Source organism: Hemicordylus capensis, chromosome 3, assembly GCF_027244095.1.
Source record: "Hemicordylus capensis ecotype Gifberg chromosome 3, rHemCap1.1.pri, whole genome shotgun sequence".
NCBI classification, from domain to species: domain Eukaryota; kingdom Metazoa; phylum Chordata; class Lepidosauria; order Squamata; family Cordylidae; genus Hemicordylus; species Hemicordylus capensis.
Window position 1 is genome coordinate 210,341,561 of NC_069659.1, and position 24,234 is coordinate 210,365,794.

General features: G+C 43.2%; 1 protein-coding gene and 1 long non-coding RNA gene across 5 annotated transcripts in view; one reads left to right on the forward strand and one right to left on the reverse strand.

Moving 5' to 3' along the window:
- The window catches only part of LOC128352294 (putative threonine dehydratase), a 55,762-nt gene extending 45,142 nt beyond the window's left edge, over positions 1-10,620 (forward strand). For all 4 annotated transcript variants that reach the window (XM_053312744.1, XM_053312745.1, XM_053312742.1 and 1 more), the window contains 2 exons: positions 3,876-3,933; positions 9,252-10,620. In XM_053312744.1, coding sequence (XP_053168719.1) covers positions 3,876-3,933; positions 9,252-9,350 — 157 coding nt within the window. In that variant the 3' untranslated portion in view covers positions 9,351-10,620. The remainder of the gene's footprint in view (positions 1-3,875; positions 3,934-9,251) is intronic.
- Positions 10,621-14,795: 4,175 nt separating this feature from the next.
- LOC128352247 (uncharacterized) lies at positions 14,796-22,957 on the reverse strand. Its single transcript, XR_008320285.1, has 2 exons — positions 17,488-22,957; positions 14,796-16,770 (listed from the first exon to the last, which is right to left on the reverse strand). It is a non-coding gene; the product is annotated as an uncharacterized LOC128352247 (long non-coding RNA).
- Positions 22,958-24,234: the final 1,277 nt, after the last annotated feature.

The following is a 24,234-nucleotide window of genomic DNA, read 5'->3' on the forward strand; positions in this document are numbered from 1 at the left end:
TGCAGCCCTTCACTTGCGGAAGAACTTAGTAATGGGAAAATAGGCGATGGATCTAAGGCCAGAGCAACTTGTAGCCATAATGTGGCTAGCTGCAGGTGGCCATGAAGGTACTGGTTTCACCTGTATATCAGCTGTAAATTTAATAACAATATTTCTCAGAGCTCCTGTATTGTTTAACCCCCCTCAGATTTAGGAGTTGAGAAGGCAACTGGCTGAGTTTTGATTTTGTGTAATAGCCTCATAAGTAGGAAATACTGCTGCCTCTTTTATTCCCAATTATTTTAGTAGTATTTTTAGTATGCTGAGGAGGACTTTTTAAAATTTATCTGGTGTTATTGTTTGCAACAGAAGTTTGATTGTCCTCTCTTTTACATTTGTTTTAATTTCATGCTGGTCATTGACCGAAATAAAGAGATTGATTGAATAATATTTATTTATTATTTCTGTGTAAACCACCCTGAGCCATTTTTGGAAGGGTGGTATAGAAATCAAATTATTAGTGGTATAGAAATCTAATAATAATAATAATAATTATTATTATTATTATTATTATTATTATTATTATTATTTTATTATCAACAACAACTTGAAATACAAAGATCTACAAATTGAAATTGAAAGGCCGTGGCAGGAGAAGACCAAAATAATCCCAGTGGTAATTGGCGCCCTGGGTGCAGTTCCAAAAGACCTTGAAGAGCACCTCAACACCATAGGGGCCACAGAAATCACCATCAGTCAATTACAAAAAGCAACTTTACCGAGAACAGCCTATATTCTATGACGATATCTATAATAATAACAATATTGACAATAAAATTCAGCCATCCCAGGTCCTTGGGAAGGACTCGATGTCTGGATAAAACAAACCAGTCAATAACACCTATCTGACTGTGTAAACCAGAAATAACAATACAGTTTTTTTTAAAAATCAAACACAACAAACATTTTAAAACATACACAATTGATAAAAATCACCAAAACCATGATTAAGCTTAGAATGCCTAATGAGAAAACAACCCCTTCTCCCTTGGACTGCTCTCACGAGAGTGTCAGGCCATTGGGGCTCTATATCGAGCCAGGTTGCTCTATGAAGAAAAGCCATGGGGACGGGTACCTTGGTGACTGCTCTCCCTGCCATGGTGACTGCTGCCAAGTAGCTGTCAAAGTGGGCCCCTGCCAGCCCATCTGCCATGTGAGCATGTGTATCCTTGCTTGTGCCCCGAAATGGCAACCCTGCTCTCCTGGAGTCAATGGAAATCAGGGCTCCCTACTGTGATTCCCGGCACTGGCAGATCTGCATAGGACTGAACCGGGGACTATTGAATTGGTTTAAAGTTCTGTCCATGCTGGTGTTCCCCCAACTGTGCACGCGGGCAGGGTATGACACATGGCTCCTTTAGGTGTATGCAAAGCTTCACGGGGAAGGGGGAGTTGTAGCACTTCTGTTCTATTTTTTCCATGGAGAGTTGAGGGCCCCACATAAGCAGGGCCCCCTCTGTTGGATTAGCTCAACTCATGAGTGTGCAGTCTAATGGGAGACCTAGGGCTTACAACCCCATGGTCCTCCCCAGTAAACCGGCCCTCCTACAGGAGGGATAACCCACCAGCAGCAAGCTGCCAGTGCAGCAGGAGTATAGTTTGATTTGCATGGACTGTTTTGATGGGGTGATCCCTCACAACACCATCCCAGGACATGCCATGTACTAGGTCAGTACAGACCCCCACCCCACACCCCCAGTGTACTTTGTCCTTCCTCAGTTAAAGGCCAGGATCAATTAAAGCCATTATCATTATTGCACTTGAAACACTTTTACAACTAGACAAGTATTTATTCTCCAGCAGAACTGAGATTCATGATCACAACTAGTTTGACCCTCATCCGTGTGTGTGTGTGTGTGTGTGTGTGTGTATGCACGCATGTGCGCGCATACACACACACAACAAAAAGATGACTGAAAACAGAGTTAGAGGAAACCAAATTTTCAGTTTACGTCTACATTTTTTTTAAACAGATGGTAAGTAAGTTCATTGTTGTAACCACAGATCATATTAAAGCATAATAAAACATAAAATATAATTGCTAATACATCATGCTTAAAGAAAAACAGATGACATAATACGACAGTAACAACCTAATAATAAAACCTAAGGTTTTAGGCCACAGTATAGCACTGAAACGGCATTGGTTGTCCTGTTGGATGACCTGTATCATAACCTTGATGTGGGAAACGCACCTCTTTTGGTCCTTCTTGATTTCTCAGTGGCCTTTGATACCATCGACCATGCTATCCTTCTGGAGTGCTTAAGTGGGCTGGGCCTTGGGGGCACTGTTCTTCAGTGGTTCCGATCCTCTCTCACTGGGAGATTCCAGTAGGTGTCGATTGGTGGTGAGTGTTCTGTGCCGTGGCTCCATTCTTGTGGGGTTCCACAGGGCTTGGTCCTTGCTCCCATTTTCTTTAACATCTACATGAAGCTGCTGGGCCTGGTCATCCTTTGGTTTGGGGTAAGTTTTTTGATCAATATGCTGATAATACTCAGCTTTATATCTCTACTGGCCAAACAGGTGATGCCTTCCATGTGCTGGCTCAGTGCCTAGAGGCTGTCAGGACCTGGATGGGCCAAAACAAGTTTAGGCTCAATCCCTCCAAGACCAAGTTGCTCTTGTTCAGTTTGCAATCTGGCCAATTGCTGTGAGTGAGTTTATCTCTTGACAGGGTTGTGCTTTCCTTGAGAGAGATGGTTCGTGATAACGGGGGGAGGGGGGTCCTTCTGGATTCGCAGCTCCTGCTTGAACAGCAGGTGGAGGCCATGGCCAGGGGTGCCTTTGCCCAGCTTCGGCTGGTTCACCAGTTACGGCCTTTTCTCAACTTGCAGGCCCTGGCAACAGTGACTTATGTCTTCGTTACCTCTTGTTTGGGTTACTGTAATGTGCTCTACTTAGGGTTGCCTTTGAAAATGATTTGGAAGCTTCAACTAGTCTAGAATGCAGTGGCCCATCTCCTTATGGGTGGCTGTAGATTAGATAGTGTAACACCTCTTTTATGGTCGCTGCACTGGTTGCCAGTTCGCTTCCGGGTCCAATTCAAAGGGCTGGTTTTCACCTCCAAACCCTTATGGGCTTAGCACCTGTATATCTCTGGGATCGCCTCTCTTGGCCAGTTGTATCCCGGCCTGTGAGGTCTTCTCAGCTGGCCCTCCTTAGTATCCCAGGCCCTGGTGTAGTGCGCGGTGCTTGAGCCCATAGGAGGACCTTCTCTGTGGCCGCCCCTCTTTTTTGGAACACTCTCCCCCACCCTTGGATTCATTCAGTCCCCTCCCTGGCTGCTTTTAAGGCCCTTCTTAAGACCCACCTGTTTCGTCAGGCATTTGCCCTTTAATAATTTATCATCATCATCTCATCATCATTAATTGTTATTGGTATTGTTGTTGTTCACCACCTAGAGTCTTTGCAGGAGGCGGTATATAAGTAAATTTAAATAAATAAATAACTAGACATCATACATGAAAATAAAAAGAGATATAATCCTAAATACCTAGCTCTAGTTACAACTCTGTGGGATACAACTGGAACCACAAATGCACCATCTTAACAAAGAGATTGGAACAACCTGTGGCAAGATGTCACATTTCAAGATTGGAGTCAGCCCTCAGGTCTCCAGTTGGCCATCCCTGAGACAGATAAAACAACCAGCAACAATTAGACTCTGATGCACACTTATCCCTAACCAAGCCCCTGATTTTTACCCTCCCTTCTTCTAACTGGCAGATGCTGGCTTATATAGGGACTGCCAAAAAAGCCATTACCGTCCACCAAAAGCAGATAGTGTGCAACTGACTGGATCTGTGTGATTTCACATAAATCTCCTTTGTTCCAGAGTATTGGACATCAAACAAGAACACATGTACAGGACATCTGATCTGTTCACCAGTGAGGTAAGGAGAAGCCATTCACATGCAAACTTAGCAGTGACTGCATGTTCCTTAGCAGTGATCCTCTAACCCAACACTGTCTGCTTTCACTGCCATTGGTCCCCGAAGACTTGGGCAGAGGTTTTCCCCCTCAATCCTGCAGGGACTGAACTTGAATTATAGGGTCACAGTTAAAGGTGAGACAGATAGTATTTTGCCATTATAAGCAGAAATTGGGGGATTATAATCAGGGGGTGCAGGAGGTACCACACCTATAATTAGAAAACAGCTCAGTGAATTGATTTTGAAACTTGGCAATATAACAGCCACAACTTCCTGGCATTTTAGCACTTAAGTGAACCTGGAAGGATCTTTACACAACATGTTAAACCAAAAGGTTTTTTTGTTAATAGAATCTAACCCTTATTAATGAATGATGTGGAGAAAGTGGATCATAACACTAAAACTTGGGGTCACCCAATGAAATTGATTGGCAGTAGATTTAGAACAGACAATTCCCTGCCAACTGAACAAAGAGGTGGCTTAAAGTGGTGATTCTCTTATATTTAGCAGGAGGAGGTTGGCCCAATTCAACCCAGGGGGCATCCTTCCAGTGGCTATTGCTGCTGCCCACTTCATGTTTCTTTTTTAGATGGTGAGCCTTTTGGGGACAGGGAACCAACATATTTATTTTTCTATGTAAACTGCTTTCAGACTTGAGTCTCAGATTATCCACTACTTTGAGGTGGAACTGATCCAGAACCAAGGGAATGTTTATTTCCAAGCCATTAGAGGCAAATCCAACTGTTCCATTGTTGATTCTTCTCTTGGAGTCAGTGGTGCAATACTGGCAAAAAGCAGGGGTTGATTTTGCTAGATGAACTTCTGGTTCAATATAATGAAGTAGCTTAAAACATCTGGGTGTATGTCCTTGAGGCTGCCCATTGTATCGTCAAGGATGATAGTGATGTCCCTGCGTTAGACAGCTTTCAATGGGGATTAGAGACATTCATGGAAAACAGGTCACTCAGTGGAACCTCCATGTTCAGAGTCAGTGTAACTAAATGACTGGTGCTGGAGAATCACAGTGTAGGAGGACTATTCCCTTCATGTCCACCATTGTGGGCTTCATGGAAATCATTTACCTCACCATATAGAAGTTTGTGGTTTAACATCTTTACCAGCCTTTAAAAAAATAAAAATAAAAATCACCCTTAACATACATTTTAGGCAAAATCTTCTGCATCCGTGTCCCATCTACCCACTCCAGCTTGTGGGTGGCTGTCACACGACTGCATCTGTCCCGTGTGCTGGATGCAATCTTTGGAGTCCTCTAATTGCTCCACCCACCCCAAGTAATGGGGCAATTGTAAAAAATGGAGGGCTCTCTTAGCATTAGCAGTTCCTGTTTGTCAAGCACCAGCAAATCCACGGTCCCTTATATGGACCTCTGTTGATTTTATTATTATTATTTTGAAGATTTTTCTAAGTTTGTTAGATGGAGACAAGGAGTTTATTTCTCAGTGCCACTGATTGGGGGGGGGGGGTTTCATCTATGATGACAGTAGGAAACTGGTAATATGGTACTGGATCAATAATTACCACCTTTAGATTGTGAGTCCTCCTTGGGACAGGAAACAAGGGTCTTCTCATTACTTTACTATGTAATAAAATCCTTTTGAGAACTTTTCTTTTTGTTGAAAACCAGTATGTAAGTATTCTAAATAAATTCCACATTTTTTTAGCCAGGCTTTTGGTGATCTTTGGATGTGTTAAGTAGTTTTTAACCATTTTGTTTTTGTTGTGTTTGTTTTTGTGAACCGCCTAGAGCCTTTGGAGTCAGGCAGTATATAAATAAAATAAATAATTAAGCTATTCACACGATTGATCAAAACTGGGCTACCGGATGCCAGCCCAGTTTTGATCAATCGTGGGAACCACTTGGTTCGCGGGCAAGTTTGGTGGTTTCCTGGTGGCTAGCCCACCTAACAATCTCTCCTTGTAGCCATGGCTGGCACACTCGGGTGAGTGGGAGAGGGGCTGGGTGACCCCCACTTGCGTGGTGCCGTTGGGGGGGAGTCGGGGCACTGCATGGCAGTGCTCCCCTTCCCCCAATCCCCAGAGCTCCTAATGGAGCTGTGGCCGGGCGTGGGAGCACCCGACTGGAGCAGCTGCTCATCTGGGTGGCTAATCCAGCTGCCCAGCAATGAGCGACTGCTCATGTGTGGGGAGAGTGGGCTAAAACTGGATAGTTTGGATAGTTGTCCAAAAATGCTTTCATTCACTGTGTTCAACTAAGAGCTGTTCCATGCTTTACACAGCAATTACATGTATAAAGTATGTCTACAGTGACATTTCTTGTAGTAAACCTGTTGTGTGAAAGGCAGACACATATTGCAGAATACACAGCTGAGATGTGTGGGGGAGCTGTGGTTACTGAGGGTACCATGGATCAAGTCCCTGTGTATTTAGGAAACTGTGGCTGTCTATCATACTTTACCAAGTGTAGCCATGACAAACGTGGTTGCTGCGTAAAGCGTGCCATGTTGAGACTAAGGCTACCATTCACCAAGCACTGTTATGGCTCCAGACTGCTGTGCAGTGATTGAAATGCATGAAGGTTAAGCATCAGCAGTGCTTGGTGGCTGATATTGGCTCCAAGTCTTTCTGGCTGTGCTGTAGAGTCTGAATTTGTAAGCCAACTGTTGCTTGAATATTACACATTCAGCCATGGGGATCTGTGTGTTTCCTGGCTCGTGTGGGTGGTTGGTGTAATACCTATGGGGTGGTTTTGTTTTCTTTTTACCTGGCATTTATTCAGGAGGCATTAAGTTGTTAAAAATTCTTCAGAGCTGGCCAGAATAATCCCCATAGGCCCAATTTCATTTTATTGGTTAAAATGCCATTCTGGAATATTTATAGTTGAAGTCCCCAATTGGTTCCAGACTTTTGGAGTGCACATAACTAGCAGGGATATATACAATACATTAAAACATACTTTGGAAATTTAACTTGGTTTGCTAAAGAATAGATGATCTTTGCAGGAAAGTACTCTGGGGTTCAAGGAAAATGGATGCTGTCGTGTGCTTTCTTTTTGCAGTGTATAACTTTGTGGGGGGAAAGGGAAATGCATGTTAAATTGAAATAAACAGATTATTGAAATAAAATTGTTTTCAGTAAATTATAAACCAGGATTTTGTGCACTTTGCTCCCAGTGAACCAAATTCACCAAGGGGGAAGAATAAAGGCAGAATCCTGTACAGTACCTTATATAGATTATTCACGTGGATTTCATGTTCAGCAGAAGGTAGAATTACACAATACCTTGGTGTACATGTGTTTCTCAAACACATTTCTACAGTAATGTGGGGGCATTTGCAGGGGAAGGTCAGTGGGTGGGAGTGGTGTTAACCCTTCTCCTGCCTGCCAGTCCTCTCCATAGGCCTTTTTCTCCCCCAGCCAGGCTGGCTTCCAGCCTCAGAGCTAGAAGAGAAAATGGGGAAAGAGGAGTTGCAGGGGACAGGGCACCTCATCCTTTTAATGTGTGGTTCTCTCCCAAGACTTCCTGGAATTATGTATGTGAGCTGTGCACATCAAGAGATCTTGCATTGTTTTGAATGTCTGGAGAGTTGAACTGTAAGTCTGAATAATGCAAATAGCAAATTGGGCTCTCAGGCAACAGAGAACAGATGAGTCCCACATGGATGGATGCGATGGCTCTTGCCAAATGGCTGGGAGCTCTAAAACGCCCTGCACGAAATGTTTTCCAGCCTTAATTTTTTTTTAATGGGTGGATTGTTGTTGCCTACACCATTGTTCAGCCTGACATTTCATAGTGCAAGTTGTGACAACTTTTTATATATATCCCCCACCCCCAATCCTTTCAGCTAGCCTGGCTTTTGAATTTAAGAATAACCTCAAATGTAACTAAAGTGTGTTCATCTCTGGTGATAGTGGTTGGCTCTTTTTACCCCTAAAAACCAACTATCTAGGCACATAGTGGGGCTTATAGTGGCAGGGTTAACCAGAACCTAGCCCCAGCCTCTGTGCCAAGGAACAGTTATGGTGATAATAAAGAACAGAGTACTTTCCCCTCACCACCAAGGAACAGAGACCTCATCCATCTTGACTAAAAGGGAAGAACATCCACCTCATTAAAGAGTATGTCTTTCTCAGCAGTCTTGTGCCCAAGTACCTCTGTTTCTAGAAATGCAACCGTGGCCACCAGGGGTGTGCATGAATTCTGCTATTCTATTTAAGGTCAAATCGTATCACAGAACCATCAAATTGATTCGTTGAGATGAGCTGGCTTGGCTAGCAGTTCTAGACTAACCACCCTTGAATCACCCAAATTGATTCAGATGATTTGAGCACCATTTTGAGGCCTGTTTTGCTTGGAAAAATTGGCTCAATGGCGCTTTTTTCTAGGGAGAGCTGGTATACTGGTTGGGATCAGTGGGTAGTCCAGCCCCGCACTTCTGATTTGATGCATCTGGTTGCCTTGGAGGACTGGTTTGGAGAAGTAGAAGTAGACCACCCACCAGCATCCCAAGATCAGCAGTGAGCCTGTGACAAGAGATATGTAACAATTTCACTAGCTGATGTAAGATCTGTCTGGTATCTTTGCTCATGATTGACCAGTTCACCTCACTCACGTTCAGTCCAGGTGGGTCGACAACAACAGAATGAAATAAAAGCCTCATGTCTAGTTACAGGAATGAGACCAACTGTGTAAGACATACATGCATGACATGAGAGCTTGTCCTCTGCTTATCTGTGGTGACAAGCCTCTACTCCTGACAGCTGGCCTAGAATGTAGCTGGTCTGACTCTTCCCACAAGAACTGGAGGAAGATATCTAGCTCTAGATATCTAGTAAAGTTGCATTTGCACACATTGTTACACAAAAGTAAACCCATTATTTCCAATGGGCCTACTCATGTAATTTGTGCAAATTAAACATTACTAGGCTGATGTACTCTTAATGCAGTATGTTTGTTTGCCCTTGAGTTTTAGAAGCAATACTGTTCCTGGAAGTTACTTACAGTTTTATTGAAGAATAGACAAGTTGTGCCAGTTTTAGTGAACCATGTTTTGTCATCATAGGGCTGCTCTACATTTTGATGAGAGAGGAGAAGGATTTATTATTCCATATGGGTATCCCTCGGGGTGCCAGCACTGCCCCACAGTAGATTGGATAGCACCTCAATAATAATAATAATTGGATAGCACCTCAATAGCACCTCAATAAAAAATAAAGTGGTGGCATAAGCTTTTGTAGACTAGAGCCCCGGAAATGTTGTAGCCAGTTTAAATTGAGTTTTTGTTTTTATTTTCCCCCAGGTCACTTGTATTGTAGAAACCAGAGACAAAATCCACACAGCTCAGCTAAGAAATGCCCTCATAGACCGCTACCCAATGATGACATGGATGGAACGGTGATGAGCACAGCGACTGAAAAGAATCAATATTTTCTTTTTTATCTTGAAGGTCTACAGGGAACTAAATCTATGGTATTGATAGATTTTTAATCTTGTAGAATTAAAGAGTTAGGAATTACCTGTAGAAGTTCTCTATCTTAATCTAGCAAAAAAGGACAAACACTTGTCCTTTACAGTGCAGATAAATACACTTATTAAATTAGTTCAAGGGTGCTTTCAGAATCTGCATGTTTTCGACTGTAATCCCTCTGCTTTGTATTAGCTTTGCAATCCCCGCCACTGCATGACCCTGCCCCACTATTGCCTTCAGCATTATATAATTGAGTCTTCCTGATGCATAGAACCCTATGATGTATAGGAAGTAAATTCTAGGAAGGAACCTTTTCAGTTCAAGTAAAAATCTCTCTTCTGCTGCATGCCCAGAACTATTGTAGATAATGGATCCTGTTCCTGAAAATTAGTTACAATTGCTTTGCTTCAAGCCAAAAACATTACATCCAGCCTTGCAATAAGTTACTAGTCATTATTGGCCCACCTGTCCTGTTAGTTGTTTGTGGCACTACTTGAAAAGAAAAAGAACCTATGCTCTTGAGCCTTTTTGTTGTTGCAAGTATTAAACTGGGAGTCAGACACCCATGCTGATTTACTGTAAATCAACAAGAGAGCTATCCCAATCTTCATTATGCCCATTTGTGATCTAGGTTATGATTCACTTCGGTAGTATGTCCAATGGTTTATAGTCTCTCCCTCACCAGCATTGCAGCCTCAAGTGGTAGAGCAGTATTTTCATTTTGTTGAGAATCGAGAATTGAGGCTGAGGGACAGGGACAGGGACTCCCCACAGGTTCCCCCACTGAATCTATGGATGTCAATTTGTACTATGGTGTCTCAGGGCCATCTTTAATTCTCTGTCCATGGACCAGACATAATCATGTAATCCCGCTGTTAAAATGTTTTACCTTGCTAATTGAGCAAACCCACATATTTAAAATGGTGATTTTCATTATTGAGCAGGGGGAAAGCAACTGGCCCTGTCCAACCCCAGCACAGCATCCCTCCATTGGCTCTTGCTGGTGTCTCTCATGTTTCTTTTTAGATTGTGAGCCCTTTGGGGACAGGGATCCATCTTTATTTTTTATTTCTCTATGTAAACAGCTTTGGGAACTTTTGTTGAAAAGTGGTTTATAAATATTCACAGTAGTAGTAGCAGCATAGTTTTTTGTTTTTTTTAAAAAAACTTTCAATAATAAAATGGTGTATTTTGGCTAGAACATTCATTCATCTCTGTACCTGTGTTCCATAATGTTTTATGGGTTCTATCTTCCCTCATCTATGGCCAAAAAAGCAATAAAACAAAAGCTAGTCCAAACTTTTCAGTGATTTCTCTCCTCAGGGCGGGGGTGTAGCTATAATTGAGGGGCTGGGTTCAAAGAACTCAGGCCCCTCAGCTCCTGAGAGCCCCCAGCTGAGGGGTGAACACTCATTTACAGTAATGAGCATTTCCTTACATGCCATCCAAGCTGGGATGGGGCTGCAAAAGCAGAGGTGATGCTGCAGGAGGGCTGACACATGCTGGGGACTTCTGTGTGTTTGCTGGGGTCATGGCTGGCAGGAGGATAGAAGCCAAGGCTGATGGCTAACAGGGAGTCTGATTCCCCAAACCAATTAAGCAGAAGTGTGTGTGTGTGTGGACTTCAACAGAGTCAGATCACAGCGGGTGCTGTAATTACTAACTCCTTGGGGGGGAAGGGAGATGTGATATCCCACCTCCTCTAGGAAGCCATTGGCCACAAGGAAAACACAGAAGCGAGCTGTGTGTGAACCTACACAAAAGAAAACTCACAGTAGAGAGGCTGCTTCCCTAATGCTGCATTCGAAGTGGCTTCCCTCATCAGATACTTCGAGAGTGGGAAAACGCTTGGATTTGGAGAAACAGAATATGACAGCCCTAGTCCTGCTGAACTCCTTCCATGTCTCATACTTGCCTCTAAATTCTATCACTCACTCAGCTGCTGGTGAGATCCTTTGCCAGATCCTCGCAGAAGCAATTATTTTTGTTTTATCCTCATCACCACCTCACCTTTTGTTTCTCTTGACTTGGTAAAGAATGCTCTGGAGGGGGTGAGGAGGCCTTCCTCTTCTTGCTGCAGCAAAAATGTCATCTTCAAAGTGCTGCCCTCGAAAACCACTCTAACCCTAGCTGGCTACAAAATGATGAACCAATTGGCTTTGAGGGGAAAGGAAGAGGAGATGAAACAACCCCAAACAAAGCTGGCAAACTGGGGAGGGAGATTGCCAACCAAGCTGCTGCGATGGGGTGGCAGTGGAGAAAGGAGGAGGGAGTGGCTTTTCCTCCCCTCCTTTTTTGTTTTTAAGTCTGTTAGTTTGCAGAAGAAAGGCTCTGAAAAAGGCATCCACCTTGGAATTGAGGACTGCCCCTTCCTCCGCTGCCCCTTTGGCAGGGTTCATGTCTGGGCTCGGGCAGAAGGAGGAAGCTCGACAGTGGCAGCAGCTGGATAGTATCCAGAGAGTGTTGAGGAGGAGGTGGAGGAAGAGCAAGAGTGGGGACACACACACACCACAAGGAGGGAGAGAGTGTGTCCTGTGGGGAAGCTGAGAGGCAGAGATCAGGAAAAATGAAGGAAGCCTGCAAAGAAACAGCTAGTATTTTCTCACGGACATACAACATTGTAAGCCTGAAACATCAAGATAAGATCGGATTCAAACGGCTGTTGGTGTGCAAATGTTCCCATACTGAAGACAGTGATAAAACCCAGATTGTATGAACGCACATGAAGCCTATAGGCTGGGAAGTAATTTTAAGCTGCCATCTAGAAAGCACCCTGCACTACCAGCCCATAGTTCAATGGTAAACAGGTAAAGCACATGCTTTGTCTGCAGAAAGCCACAGGTTCAGTCTCTGGCATCTCCAGTTAAAGAGTCTCTGTTCTAAGTGCTGGGAAAGACCCCCTGCTTGTGACCCTGGAGCTGCTGCCAGTCAGTATCCAGGGGTGGGGAACCTTGGCACTCCAGCTGTTGTTGAACTACAACTCCCATCATCCCCAGCCACATTTATTGTGGCTGGAGATGGTGGGAGTTGTAGTTCAACAACAGCTGGAGTGCCAAGGTTCCCCACCCCTGGTATAGACCATTCTTGGTTAGATGGTCAGTATAAAGTGGCTTCATGTGCATTAAAGATGCGGCTTCATTGCAGGTCTCTCCTCAACCTGGCTAAACCTACTTTTGCTTAGTGTCTAATCAATGTGATATATTAAGGGCAATGAGAAGACAAATATAAATACAGACACTGCTAAATATCAGCCAGTGGTACCGCCAGGAAGAGAGGAAGCAAGTCTTAAGCAAATGCAGTTAAGTAGTATCACATTGCCATTAAGCAGGATCACAATGAGGACATTCAGATCAAAGATGCTGATTAATAGGGACTCAGTTATATAATCAAGTTACACCTTTGAGGAAAAGTTTAGCTGGGGAACTCATTACAGAATTTGTGGGTTAAATTATATATTGAGGGCCTTTTGATTGAAAGCCTGAGTACAAATCTAATAACTACATTTCACCAGTTCAGTTAGATACACACTTGGATCAGATGTAAGGAAGCATCAGCTCTAAAAACTGGATGCTTTGCAAGTTCATTCCGATTCAAGGTTTTAGTCCCACGTCTTGATGCTCAGATTAGTAGTATAACTGTAAACAAACTAGCCTAGGAAACAAAACCAAAAAAAAAGGACATATTGACCTAACAGTCTCATATATTATTTGAATGGCATCGCATCAAAATTAAAAGGGGCAAAGGAAGAACAGGTCCCTTAAGTATACTTCCTGTTACCACAAATGAAGGATTTCCTTAAGGATCCCACCTTCTCTGCTGCCACCAATACATCTCTGTCCAAAAGTTTTTTTTAAAAAACAACCCCTATACCTTCTTTCCCTCCCAGTAGGCAGTGTACACATTGGATGTGGGAGAACTAAAGTAGAGATTCTAAAGCTCATATATATGTTTGTCAGCATTTAAAATCATATATTTATCAACATTTTAAAACTTGTTTGAATTTGAAGAAAAGATTTAGAATGGTAGGTGTTACTTAAGTGAGTATCCTGCTTGTATCCCTAACCAATCTATTAGCCAGTTCCCCTATACCTCCTCCTCAGTAACAACTCACGCAGGCAGATAGTTCATTGCATTAGGAGACAAAAGCCTCTGCTGCTATGGACTAAGCCTGTCTCTTGGCAGTTGCTTCTTGGCAGAATCTTCAAGCACATGTGTTCTGATCAGGCCCACTGCTGTAACCTGAAGGCTTTGCTTGTAGACTTGATGTTCTCCTTTTCTGGTGAGCCTTTCTCCTGGCTACCACACTCCAGCCAATGAGGACTCTTCCTTGCTTGTGAGTTTTATCTGAAGTTGGCACAGACACTTCAGCTTCTGGGAAAACTTGTGCCCAGTCACTCGTCACTGCTATGGGTAAATGCTACAGCCATGGGAGTAAAACCAATAGAGGATCTATCTATCTAATCTATCTGTTTAATAGATATGCCACCCTTCCTAAAGTGGCTCAGGGCGGTTTACATTAAAATCAAACATTTAAACCAGATTTAAAAACAAAACAAAACACTATATATCCTTAAAAGCCGGGCTAAAAAGATGGGTCTTTTAAGGCTCTCCTGAAGGCCTCCAAGGAATATAATCCTCTCATATCCATGGAGAACGCGTTCCACAACCTAGGGGTGACAACTAAGAAGGCCTGATTCCAGGTTGCCACCAGATGAACCACTAACACCTGAAGATGGATCCCTCCTGATGATCTTAATGAACAGTGGGGATCTTGTAGAGAAAGGCGCTCTCTCAAGCAACTCAGACCTAAACCATTCAGGGCAGGTAATAACCAGCACTTTGTACTTTGCCTGGAAACATATTGGCAGCCAGTGCAACTGTTTAAGAACAGGCATAATGTGTCCTCTCTGGAATACCCCAGAGACCAATCTAGGTGAGATATTTTGAACTAACTGAAGTTTCTGAACTACTTACAAAGGTAGCCCTACCTAGAACACATTGCAGTAATCCAACCTGGAGGTTATCAGCAGGTGTACCATTGTTTCCAGGCCATTCCCTTCAAGAATGGGTGGAGTTGTTGAATCAATCACAGCTGGTAAAAAGCGCTCCTATCCACAGCATGAGGCACCAGGATGAGACCCAGGTCCAAGAGCACTGCTATGAACCTGTTCTTTCTGGGGGAGTGTAACCTAATACAGAGTGTAACCTTATACAAGCAGTTCTATCCCGTCTTGCAGATTACAACCTGCAACAATGAGCACCTCCGCCTTGCTTGGATTCAGCTTCAGTTTATTATCCCTCATCCAGCCCATTACTGTCTGTAGGCAGGCATTTAAGGGGCTTATTCAATTTCCTGATATGGATGACAAGGAGAAATAGATTTGTGTCATTTATTGTTTGATCTGTATACCGCTTTTCATTAAAATAATCCCCAAATGGTTTGCAATATAATTAAAACAATGCATAATTAAAATACAAAAAGTACAGATATTAAATATAAATATAACATATCTCTACTTAAAAGTTTAAAACCTATATAAAACAGTAACATACAAAACACAAAGAAGCAGCAGTAAAAACTGTTATAAAAGCCCAGGTGAAGAAACATGTTTTAACTTGTTTTCTAAAAACTGTGATGGAAGCTGAGGTGCAGATGCCAGCTGCCAGCAGAGCATTCCAAAGACTGGGGGCAATGACCGAGAAGGTCATCAGCATATTGATAACACCCAGCACCAAATCTCCTGATGACCTCACCCAGAGGTTTCATTTAGATGTTAAAAATCACTGGTGACAGAATGGAGCCCTGAGGGACTCCATATAGTAGCTCCCATTTTGAAAAGCAACAGTCACCAAACGCGACCATCTGAAATCTACCCAAGACATAGAAGCAGAACCACTGTAAAACAGTGCCTCCTATCCCCAAATCCCTCAGACGATCCAGGAGGATACCATGGTTGATGGTATTGAAAGCTGCTGAGAGACCCAAAAGAACCAGCGAGTCTCATTCCCTCTGTCAATTCCCTGGCAAAGGTCATATATCAGGCCAACCAAGGCCCTCAGCCGGATAGCCCACCTAAAGCCAGTGTGAAATTGGTCTAGATAATCCTTTCCCTCCAAGACTGTTTGGAGGTGGTCAGCTACCACCTGCTCAATTATCCTACCCAACCATGGGAGGTTGGAGGCTGGCCTATAATTATCCATCACCAGGAAATCCAGAATGGGCTTCTTACAAAGGGGTCTAACCACTGCCTCCTTCAAACAAGGTGGCATCCTGCCCTCCCTTAGTAAGGTATTAATGATATCAATTAGGCCAACTCCAACAACCTCCCTGCAAGATGAAATCAGCCATGTTGGACAAGGATCCAAAGAACAGGTGGTAGGCCATACTGTTCCAAGCAGCTTGTCCACATCCTCAGGAACCATAAACTGAAAGTGATACAGTCTGCGCTCTACCTGGGGTTGCCTTTGAAGATGACTCGGAAGCTTCAGCTGGCCCAAAGTGCAGTGGCCCAGCTGCTTACGGGCTGCAGAAAATATGATCATGTTTCACCTTTGCTGAAGTCGCTGCATTGGCTACCAGTTCGCTTCCGGGTCCTATTCAAGGTGCTGGTTATCACCTATAAAACGCTTCAGGGTTTGGCCCCTGTGTACCTTCAGGACTGCCTCTCCCATCCAACTTCGACCCGTCCTGTGAGGTCATCTCAGGTGGGCCTTCACAGAGTTCCAGGCCCAGGGGAGGTATGTGGGGCCCGAGCTCATGGGAGGGCCTTCTCTGTTGCAGCCCACTCCTTATGGAACACTCTGCCTCCTGAAAATCGTAATGTCCCCTCTCTTCTGTCCTTTTAAGAAGCTCCTGAAAACCTGTCTATTTTGCAAGGCGTTTAGTTTTTAACGTGTGTGTGTGGGGGGGGGGTTCTTTTTCTTTTTTCCATTTATTTCTCCCCCACCTCTTCTTTTGTCTTTTTTGTTGTTTTAATTTATATAAACCACCTCAAGTCTAAGGAAGTCAGGCAGTCAATACATTTGCTAAATGAATGAATGAATGAATGAATGAATGAATGAAATCTAATATTGCAAGAGGGATTGCTGGACATCTTCCTAACTGGCCCTGCAGAAATACTGGAGAGTCTTAATCAGCCCAAATGCAAGACATTTTATCTGGAAAGAATGCATCACAGTGAGACATTGTATTCAATTAGATGCTGAGCAGTATTATTATTTCTCCAAAAGGTGACCCTTTTAAATTAATACTGAGATTTAAAAAATAAACTGTTTACAGGATTTCTTCAGCCTCTGATAATACTGGACCTTGGCAGCTCTGGCACATAGGGGTTTGATCCTGGAAGCATTTCTGAAAGTGAAGATAAATCTACTTCACACTTTTTGTAATTGTAATTGTAATTTTATTTACAGTCATTGACCAAACAGAAAGTAAAAACTAATAGACATTAAAATGTGTGTGTGTGTGTGTGTGTGTATACAGTTTAGAATTAGGATGATATCCCATTATACCTCTTAAAAGCAATATAACTAAACTTAGCTACAGAAATAGAGATTGAAGCATCTTTATCTGAGAGCAGATGTTTTACAAGATTATCATCAGATTGATCTGCCAGTTTACATATTAGAGGAGCAATAAGGCGTTCCCTAGGATATAAATGGAATTTACAATGGAGAAGAATGTGTGCAACAGTTTCTGTATCTCCTGACCCACAACTACAATGTCGTTCTTCTAAAGGCACACCCTGAAACCTCCCAGCTAGAAGTGCAGATGGAAAGGAGTTAACCCTTACTCTCGTAAATATCCATCGAAACTTAGAGAAAGTGATTGTCGACAGATATTTTGCGGGGGAAAGGTCCATCTTAGTTCTGGAAGTACAGCCCAGTTTTCTTGGATCTCAATATCAACAAGGCGTTGTCTCACTACTCTTTTCGCATTCGCTAGACCCAGTTCCAGCAATTGAGCTGGATCTAAGCCTAGAAAGGGTTCGTACTTTTTCTTCCTAGCCTTCCTTCCATCACCTCCTTTCCTTAACTCTCCAACCCACCATTCCTTCTTCTGCCTTACCCTTTCTTTTTCCTTTTTAACCAGCTATTTTCTTGGCCTGTCCTTCCACATCTAGTTTCCAACTGATCTGTTCCATGATCTTCTCCAGTGTCAGTTAAATCTCAACTGAATGCTCACCTACTGCTGCCCAGGTTCTGAAGCCCATGGAGCTCATGTTATCAATCAAAGCCAGCCACGCCCCCTAGAGACCATAACTAGGGTCCAGTTACCTGGCAACAGTTGCCATGCTCACCTTCCCACTAAACCCCCAGACCAAGCAACAAATAGAAACAAATGATGTTTAACTAAAACCTTTTTACTAGGAGTAAATTCTTCATAGCCTAAAGCCAAAGTATCAGGGAAAGTGGAAAGGACAGCTAAGTGTAGCAGCAGTAGCCCCGCCGCCCCTGTCCCCCTGTTCTTACTCAACACTGATCTACCGCCTTCTCCTCCTCTGCTCCCCTATTGTGTTCCCCCCATAACAGCATTTGTGCCATACCACCATCCCCGAGAAATCAAATATGTGGAAGTGCAAGAATTTTAATTTAAAAAATAAAAAGGGAAAAAATTGTAATCTCAGCAGGAGAACAGATGCATGTTTATTCAGAAGTAAGTCCCACTAAGTTCAACGGAACTTGCTTCTAAGAAAGTGTGCAAAGGGTTGCAGTCAGGTCATTTCTGAGAATTGGGCAGCAGGAGAGGGTTTAATTAGTTGTATATTGTGAACCACCCAGGGACGTTTTTGTATGGGGCAGTATATAAATGTACTAAATGATAAGTATGTAAATTTATTACAGTCCTTAGACCATACATTTATAATTTACAAAATATTCAAATTGCTAATACAAGCTCTACAAAGTTTGGATGCAACAAAACAAAACTTGGCCACATTTATAGAAGTAACAGATTTAAAATCTGACAGCAAAAAATCCAAGTAAAATTGATCCGTATGGCCAGGATGATTCTTTAACAGAGGAGCAATAAACTTAATACGAGCATCCCTATAAAATTGACAATACTTGAATAACATGGTCAACTGACTCTATATTGCCTGAGCCACAAGGGCAACAACACAATGCGTATGGAACTCGTTTATATTTCCCGTCTAGGAGTGCAGAGGGAAGGGCATTCAAACGAGCAAGGGTCGATGCTCTCCTAAACTTAGCTAAAAACATATGATCTAAATATTCAGCCGATTTGTGGCTGAAGTTTTGAGAGCCTATATAGATTCCCCTTGGTAGTCGAGCACACTCCTCCTGCAGATCCATGTCCAATAGTCGTTGCTTAACAAAACATATTGCCTGATCTAAACCCCTCCCTATAAGGTTTTCTTAGGACGTGCCCCGTTGATGCAATTTCGTTTTCAGAGCTATTTCCCATTTAGCTGTCAGTTAATACTAAAGGTGCTAAACCGACTGGGAAGAAAACCAAATGCAGCCAAAATTTGATTATACAAAACCAGATTTTCATTTTCAAGGTGGTAACCCCAACCTCTCTACGAAGAGCCATGTTAGCTGTGCCTCTGGGGCCTTGAAGGATGGCCCTTAAGAATTTAGTTTTACTAGCCAACCTCACACAGAGCATCTGTGTGCGATTTGGGGCCAGCGGCCTCTTTTGGGGCCTCTTCCCCGCCACCTTCTGCCCCAGTCTCCACTTCCAGGCCCAGCCTCCACTCCTCCCCACCACCACTTCTGCCTCCCTTTCTCCCCACCCCCGGGCCTTGCCTCCGTGGCTGGACTGGGCCTGCTGCTGCCTCTGACCTCTGTGGACAGGCCTCCTGGGTGTGCCTCAGCCAATCAGGCCCATCCGCCGCCCAGCCAATCAGCTGGGCGCTGGGACGCACATTCCAAGGCACACCCAGGAGAATTTTATATATATATTATTTATTATTATTATTATTATTATTATTATTATTACATTTATCTCTCGCTCTTCCTCCAAGGAGCCCAGAGCGGTGTACTACATACTAGAGTTTCTCTTTCACAATAACCCTGTGAAGTAGGTTAGGCTGAGAGCGAATCGACTGGCCCAGAGTCACCCAGCTAGTTTCATGGCTGAATGGGGATTTGAACTCGGGTCTCCCTGGTCCTAGTCCAACACTCTAACCACTACACCACGCTGGCTCTCTCTAATGAACTGCTTGAACTGCTTCTAATATTGTAAAATTATCAAAAGGCCCAGTTTGCGCCATAAAGAATTTGAGGGTATATTTTAGCCTTCAATAATTTGACAGCCACTAGAACAAAAGGAGCACCTCTCGAGAAGTAAAAAGATTTAATCACATTTGCCATCTGTTGGGCACTGTGAGAAACAAAGCTAAGATGAGCTTTCCGGGACCCAATGGAATAAAATACAACCCCTAAATACTTGAAAACCTTGACTTGCTCAATATTATGTCCATTAATGGCCTATTTATGGGTTTGGGGGCGTTTTGCAAAAACCATCATCTTAGTCTTGGTATAGTTTACCTCCAAGGCCTCCTTCACAGTAGAGACACTCAGGGAAGTTAAGGCACAGCTTAACCTTATCTTGGTTTGAGATAACAGGACAATATCGTCAGCATAAAGCAGTAACGAAACATGCCTATTCGCAAGAGCAAGGTCATTCAGATGAGAAACGATTGGATTTATATAAAAATTAAATAAAAGAGGGGCAAGAACACAACCTTGCCGCACTCCTCTGTAAGTAGGTATCTCAGCCGAGAGATGCCCTTTCCTACTACACCGCACTCTGAGGCGGGTGTTCTGATGGAGAGTGTAGATTAATAAAAGTAAATGTGGATCTATAGATGATTCCTTTAACTTCGTCCAAAGACTATCTCTGGAAATAGAATCGAAAGCTGCTTTAAAGTCTATAAACGCAGCATACAGGGAGGACTTAGGCGAGGAGGAATATTTCTCAGCTAAGTATTGTAAAATAAATACTTGCTGTGTTGTAGAATATCCTTCTCGAAATCCCGCTTGCTCGGCAGATAAGATATCCCGAGTATCCAGCCATTCCTGTAATTCCCCCAGGAGATGTCTAGCACAGAGTTTACTAATAATGCTAAGGAGACTAATCGGGTGATAGTTATTAGGATCCTCCCTTGATCCTTGTAAATTGGGACTATTACCGAGACACCCCAATCCTCGGGCATTTTTGCAGTAGTATCTATGAAGGTAAATAAGGAAGCAAGAAGAAGAGCCTACCAATCAAGGTTGTTGCAAATAATTTCAATTGTATAATACAGTTGATTCCAGAAGCCTTACCCGTCTTACATTTTTTAAATAAAGCTTCCGCATCCGAGACAGTGACTGGGCTCCAGCTTGGAAGTTGGTCTGGCTTATAATCAATTATAGCTGTATGGGAGCCCTCTTTTTGATATGAGAAACGATGTTCCCATATCCCAGCTGGAATTGCCAAATTAGAAATAGAAGGGGCCCTCCCTAAAGGACATGAAATTAGCCACCAGAATCTAGTCCGATTTTTAAGTTTAGAAGCAGCAGTGAAGTGAGCCCATTCCTCTTTTTTGGCATGGAGTTTCTTATCTCTTAGAAGGTTCTTGTATTGCTTCTTAAGGGTTGCCAAAGTTTGTGGGGCAACATTAGAGGTGCCTTTGCCATACAATTTAAAGTGATAAATGATAAATGAATGATAAAATAACAACATTTTGATAAAATAAAACAACAACTAGAGTGGTTTCAGGAAGTGATTTGCTAAGAGAACACTTCAAACATGGTTTCTTTCATTCCAAGCACCACAGGAGTCTTTGTGGAAGTAGAAGAGAGGAGTCAATGCAGCCGAAGCTAGGTAAGCCCAAACTGTTTTAAACCGGAAGCATACAACAAAATTTACATTTTTGAAGAAAAACAAACTTCAGTGGGAGTGACAGGGAATGCCCAACTCCCAACATTTCTCAGAGCACCTCCACTGATGTGGACAGGCACCCAGCTAGTAGTTCTTCGTGCAAGCCCCCAGGGAAGCTCACACAAAAAGATCTTTACACCCTAAGCTCTTATTTAAAAAAAAAAAAAAGCTGCTGGGGAAAATGTATTTTAATTGGTTTTACATTGTGTTAAAATTGTGTTTATATTGTTTTAAGTAGTGTGTTTTAAATGATGTTTGTTTTTATGTTTTTTAAACTAGTTGTACACCGCCCATAACCTCTGGATGGGGCAGTTTATAAATGTAATAAATAAATAAATAATATGACTTGTGTTTTCAACTAGGCATGTATTTTATTTAGGTCACAGCCAGTAAACACTGGATATACTTTCTGGTGATGAAATACAAAAAGGATGTTTACTGTACAATTTGGCTTTTTAAAAAGCTCTCTGTTTGTTAGGCAAATCAATGTATGTACACAAACAGAAGAAGGAAAAGCAGGATGAAAAAAGCAAGCTTTCTATAATGCTCCAAAGCTGCAATGAGCTGCTGCCAGCAATGCCCTTGGTCCTCCAGTTAAGATTTTATATGCACTACTGCACATAAAAACAGCACCACGATATTTCGGAGCATTTATAGCCAGGGTTAGCTTTGCAATGATTTCAGCAGGGGTGAAGGAAAAGCAGGCATGCAGTCACCCCTGGAGACAAACATTAAGTCTGGGAATTGGCACATGGATTGCTGTTCTGGTTGTCCAGTGTTCTTGCACAACACTGCCAGGGCTGGCATCAGCCCCAGCACGTTCAAAACACCGGTCAAAACACCGGTATTGCCTTGCGCAACATATTGGTCATCATGTATACATATTCATCAAATTGTAAATTGTGCAGTTAAATGGCCAGGAATACGAGAAGTCTAGCCTCTGACTTGACTGACTATCTATGGGTTAGGTTGTATGTGGCAAGCCCCGCCCACACAGTGCTTTACCAATCAGAGGCCCAATCAGCGGGCACAGAGCTTAACTGATTGGAGGCCCAATCTGCAATGCTGTGGAGGAGAAAATGCAGATAGGAAGCGGCCATGGCGGGTGGGGATGGCAGCAGAGAGGGGAGACTGAGGCGGGGATGGCGGCAGAGGTGGTGACAGCTCCTTCCGTGGGGCCGCCTGCCACCCAAATGACAGGTTGGGCCATTTCGGAGAACTCTGTGTATGTGCAGAGAGAGCCCCAAAATGGGCCCCAAATTGCCTGACCTTTCATTTGGGTGGCAGGAGGACCCAAGGAAGAAGCTTTTGCCGCCTCTGCCACCATGCCGGACTGCAGGGGGAACTAGCACACAGATTCTCCGCACCAGCCCAGCTAGCTCTATGTAATGCTTAAAGTATATAAAAGACAGGGGTTCATAACCTGTGGTATTCCAGATGTTGCTGAACTACAACTCCCATCATTCCCAGCCACAATAAATTATACCTGGGGGTGATGAAAGCTGTAGTTCAGCAACATCTGGAGTATAGTTCAACACCACCGGTGTTTCCAATGTGCTGGGGCTGCTGCGCACATGAATTTGCCAGCCCTGGCAGTGTTGTGCAAGAACACACTTGTGCAACGACTGAAAACAACATACAGGCCCTTGCGCTGTTTCCAATGGAAGTAGTGCTGCCCGTGCACTGTTTTAAGGCATTGTACATGTGAGCTGTTGTGCAACACTGCGGGTCTGACTTTCACATGCACAGCAGCCCCAGCAGGCCAGAAATGCCAATGTTGTCTTGAGCCACACGTTGACTACTCTATACATACACCTGTCTACTGAGGATAACTCTTTGTGCATCTGATTACATGGACTCTAATCCACAAAAACGTATGCTACAATAAATTTGTCAAAACACTTCCAGACATGATCCTTGTTAGTGCCAGTCATTGCCTTTCTGCTTGCAGTCACATGTGGAATTGCAATTTCCTCTCAAAGCACAGTAGATATAGCATGTTGGGGGGGGGGGCATGGCATGGCAGACTGCCCCTCTCCTGCTTTATCCCTCCTGTTTGTTGACATGCACCTCTCAGAAAAGGCAGAACAGTACCAGCCAGGTAGTCCTTGCATTGCTGTACTGCTGTGCTCACAAAAGTTGGGCTTCCTGTATTATTAAATGCAATTATTTCAATGTGGGGAAGATACAGATGAACATTGAATAGATGATGTGTTGTGAGCCCCCACCCCCATTCATTCAGAGTGAATGAATACAAAGTACAAGCTGCAACTCAACTTTTTTTGGCTTTAATTTGTGGGTTTAAAGGGATGCCTTTAGTTGCTTATATTGGCATGACTAAGTTAGAGCTCCCTCTACTGCCCTTTTTGTTCCTATGATCACAATGAGAGGACTTCAATTAAAGGAAGCGCCTGAACCAACGTGCTTCTGATCAAGTGGTCCAGATGGATGCCTCTCCACTTATCTCTACAGATGGTGTTGGGCAGGTACCACTGTTACCTCTAAGGCATGCTCACAAGTTTTCTCTGATGTCTGCTCAGTTAATTTTAGATCCCACTCAGTTTGAATTAGGAAGGCTCCACTCTGAATGCATGTGCACACATTGCCTTGATACTGCCACCAAGAACAAAACTCATTCCGCACAGAGATGAACAAAATTAGAGGGACCACTGGCAGGTACACCCTGCTTCTGCACAGTACAGCAGGCTAAAAGGAAGTGTGTACATATATATTGTTGAAGCTAGATAAACTTGAGGGGTCAGATGTAGAATGACTTATCTTCTTGTGGATACAATTCCACGTGTCAGCTTTTAAATTGCTGTGCTTTCTTTTAAACTCCAGAAGAAATTTATATGTTCTAAAATGTAGCATTGGTTTTAGCTCAACTTAATTGATGTAACTTCTTGGTATGTTGCATTTCTT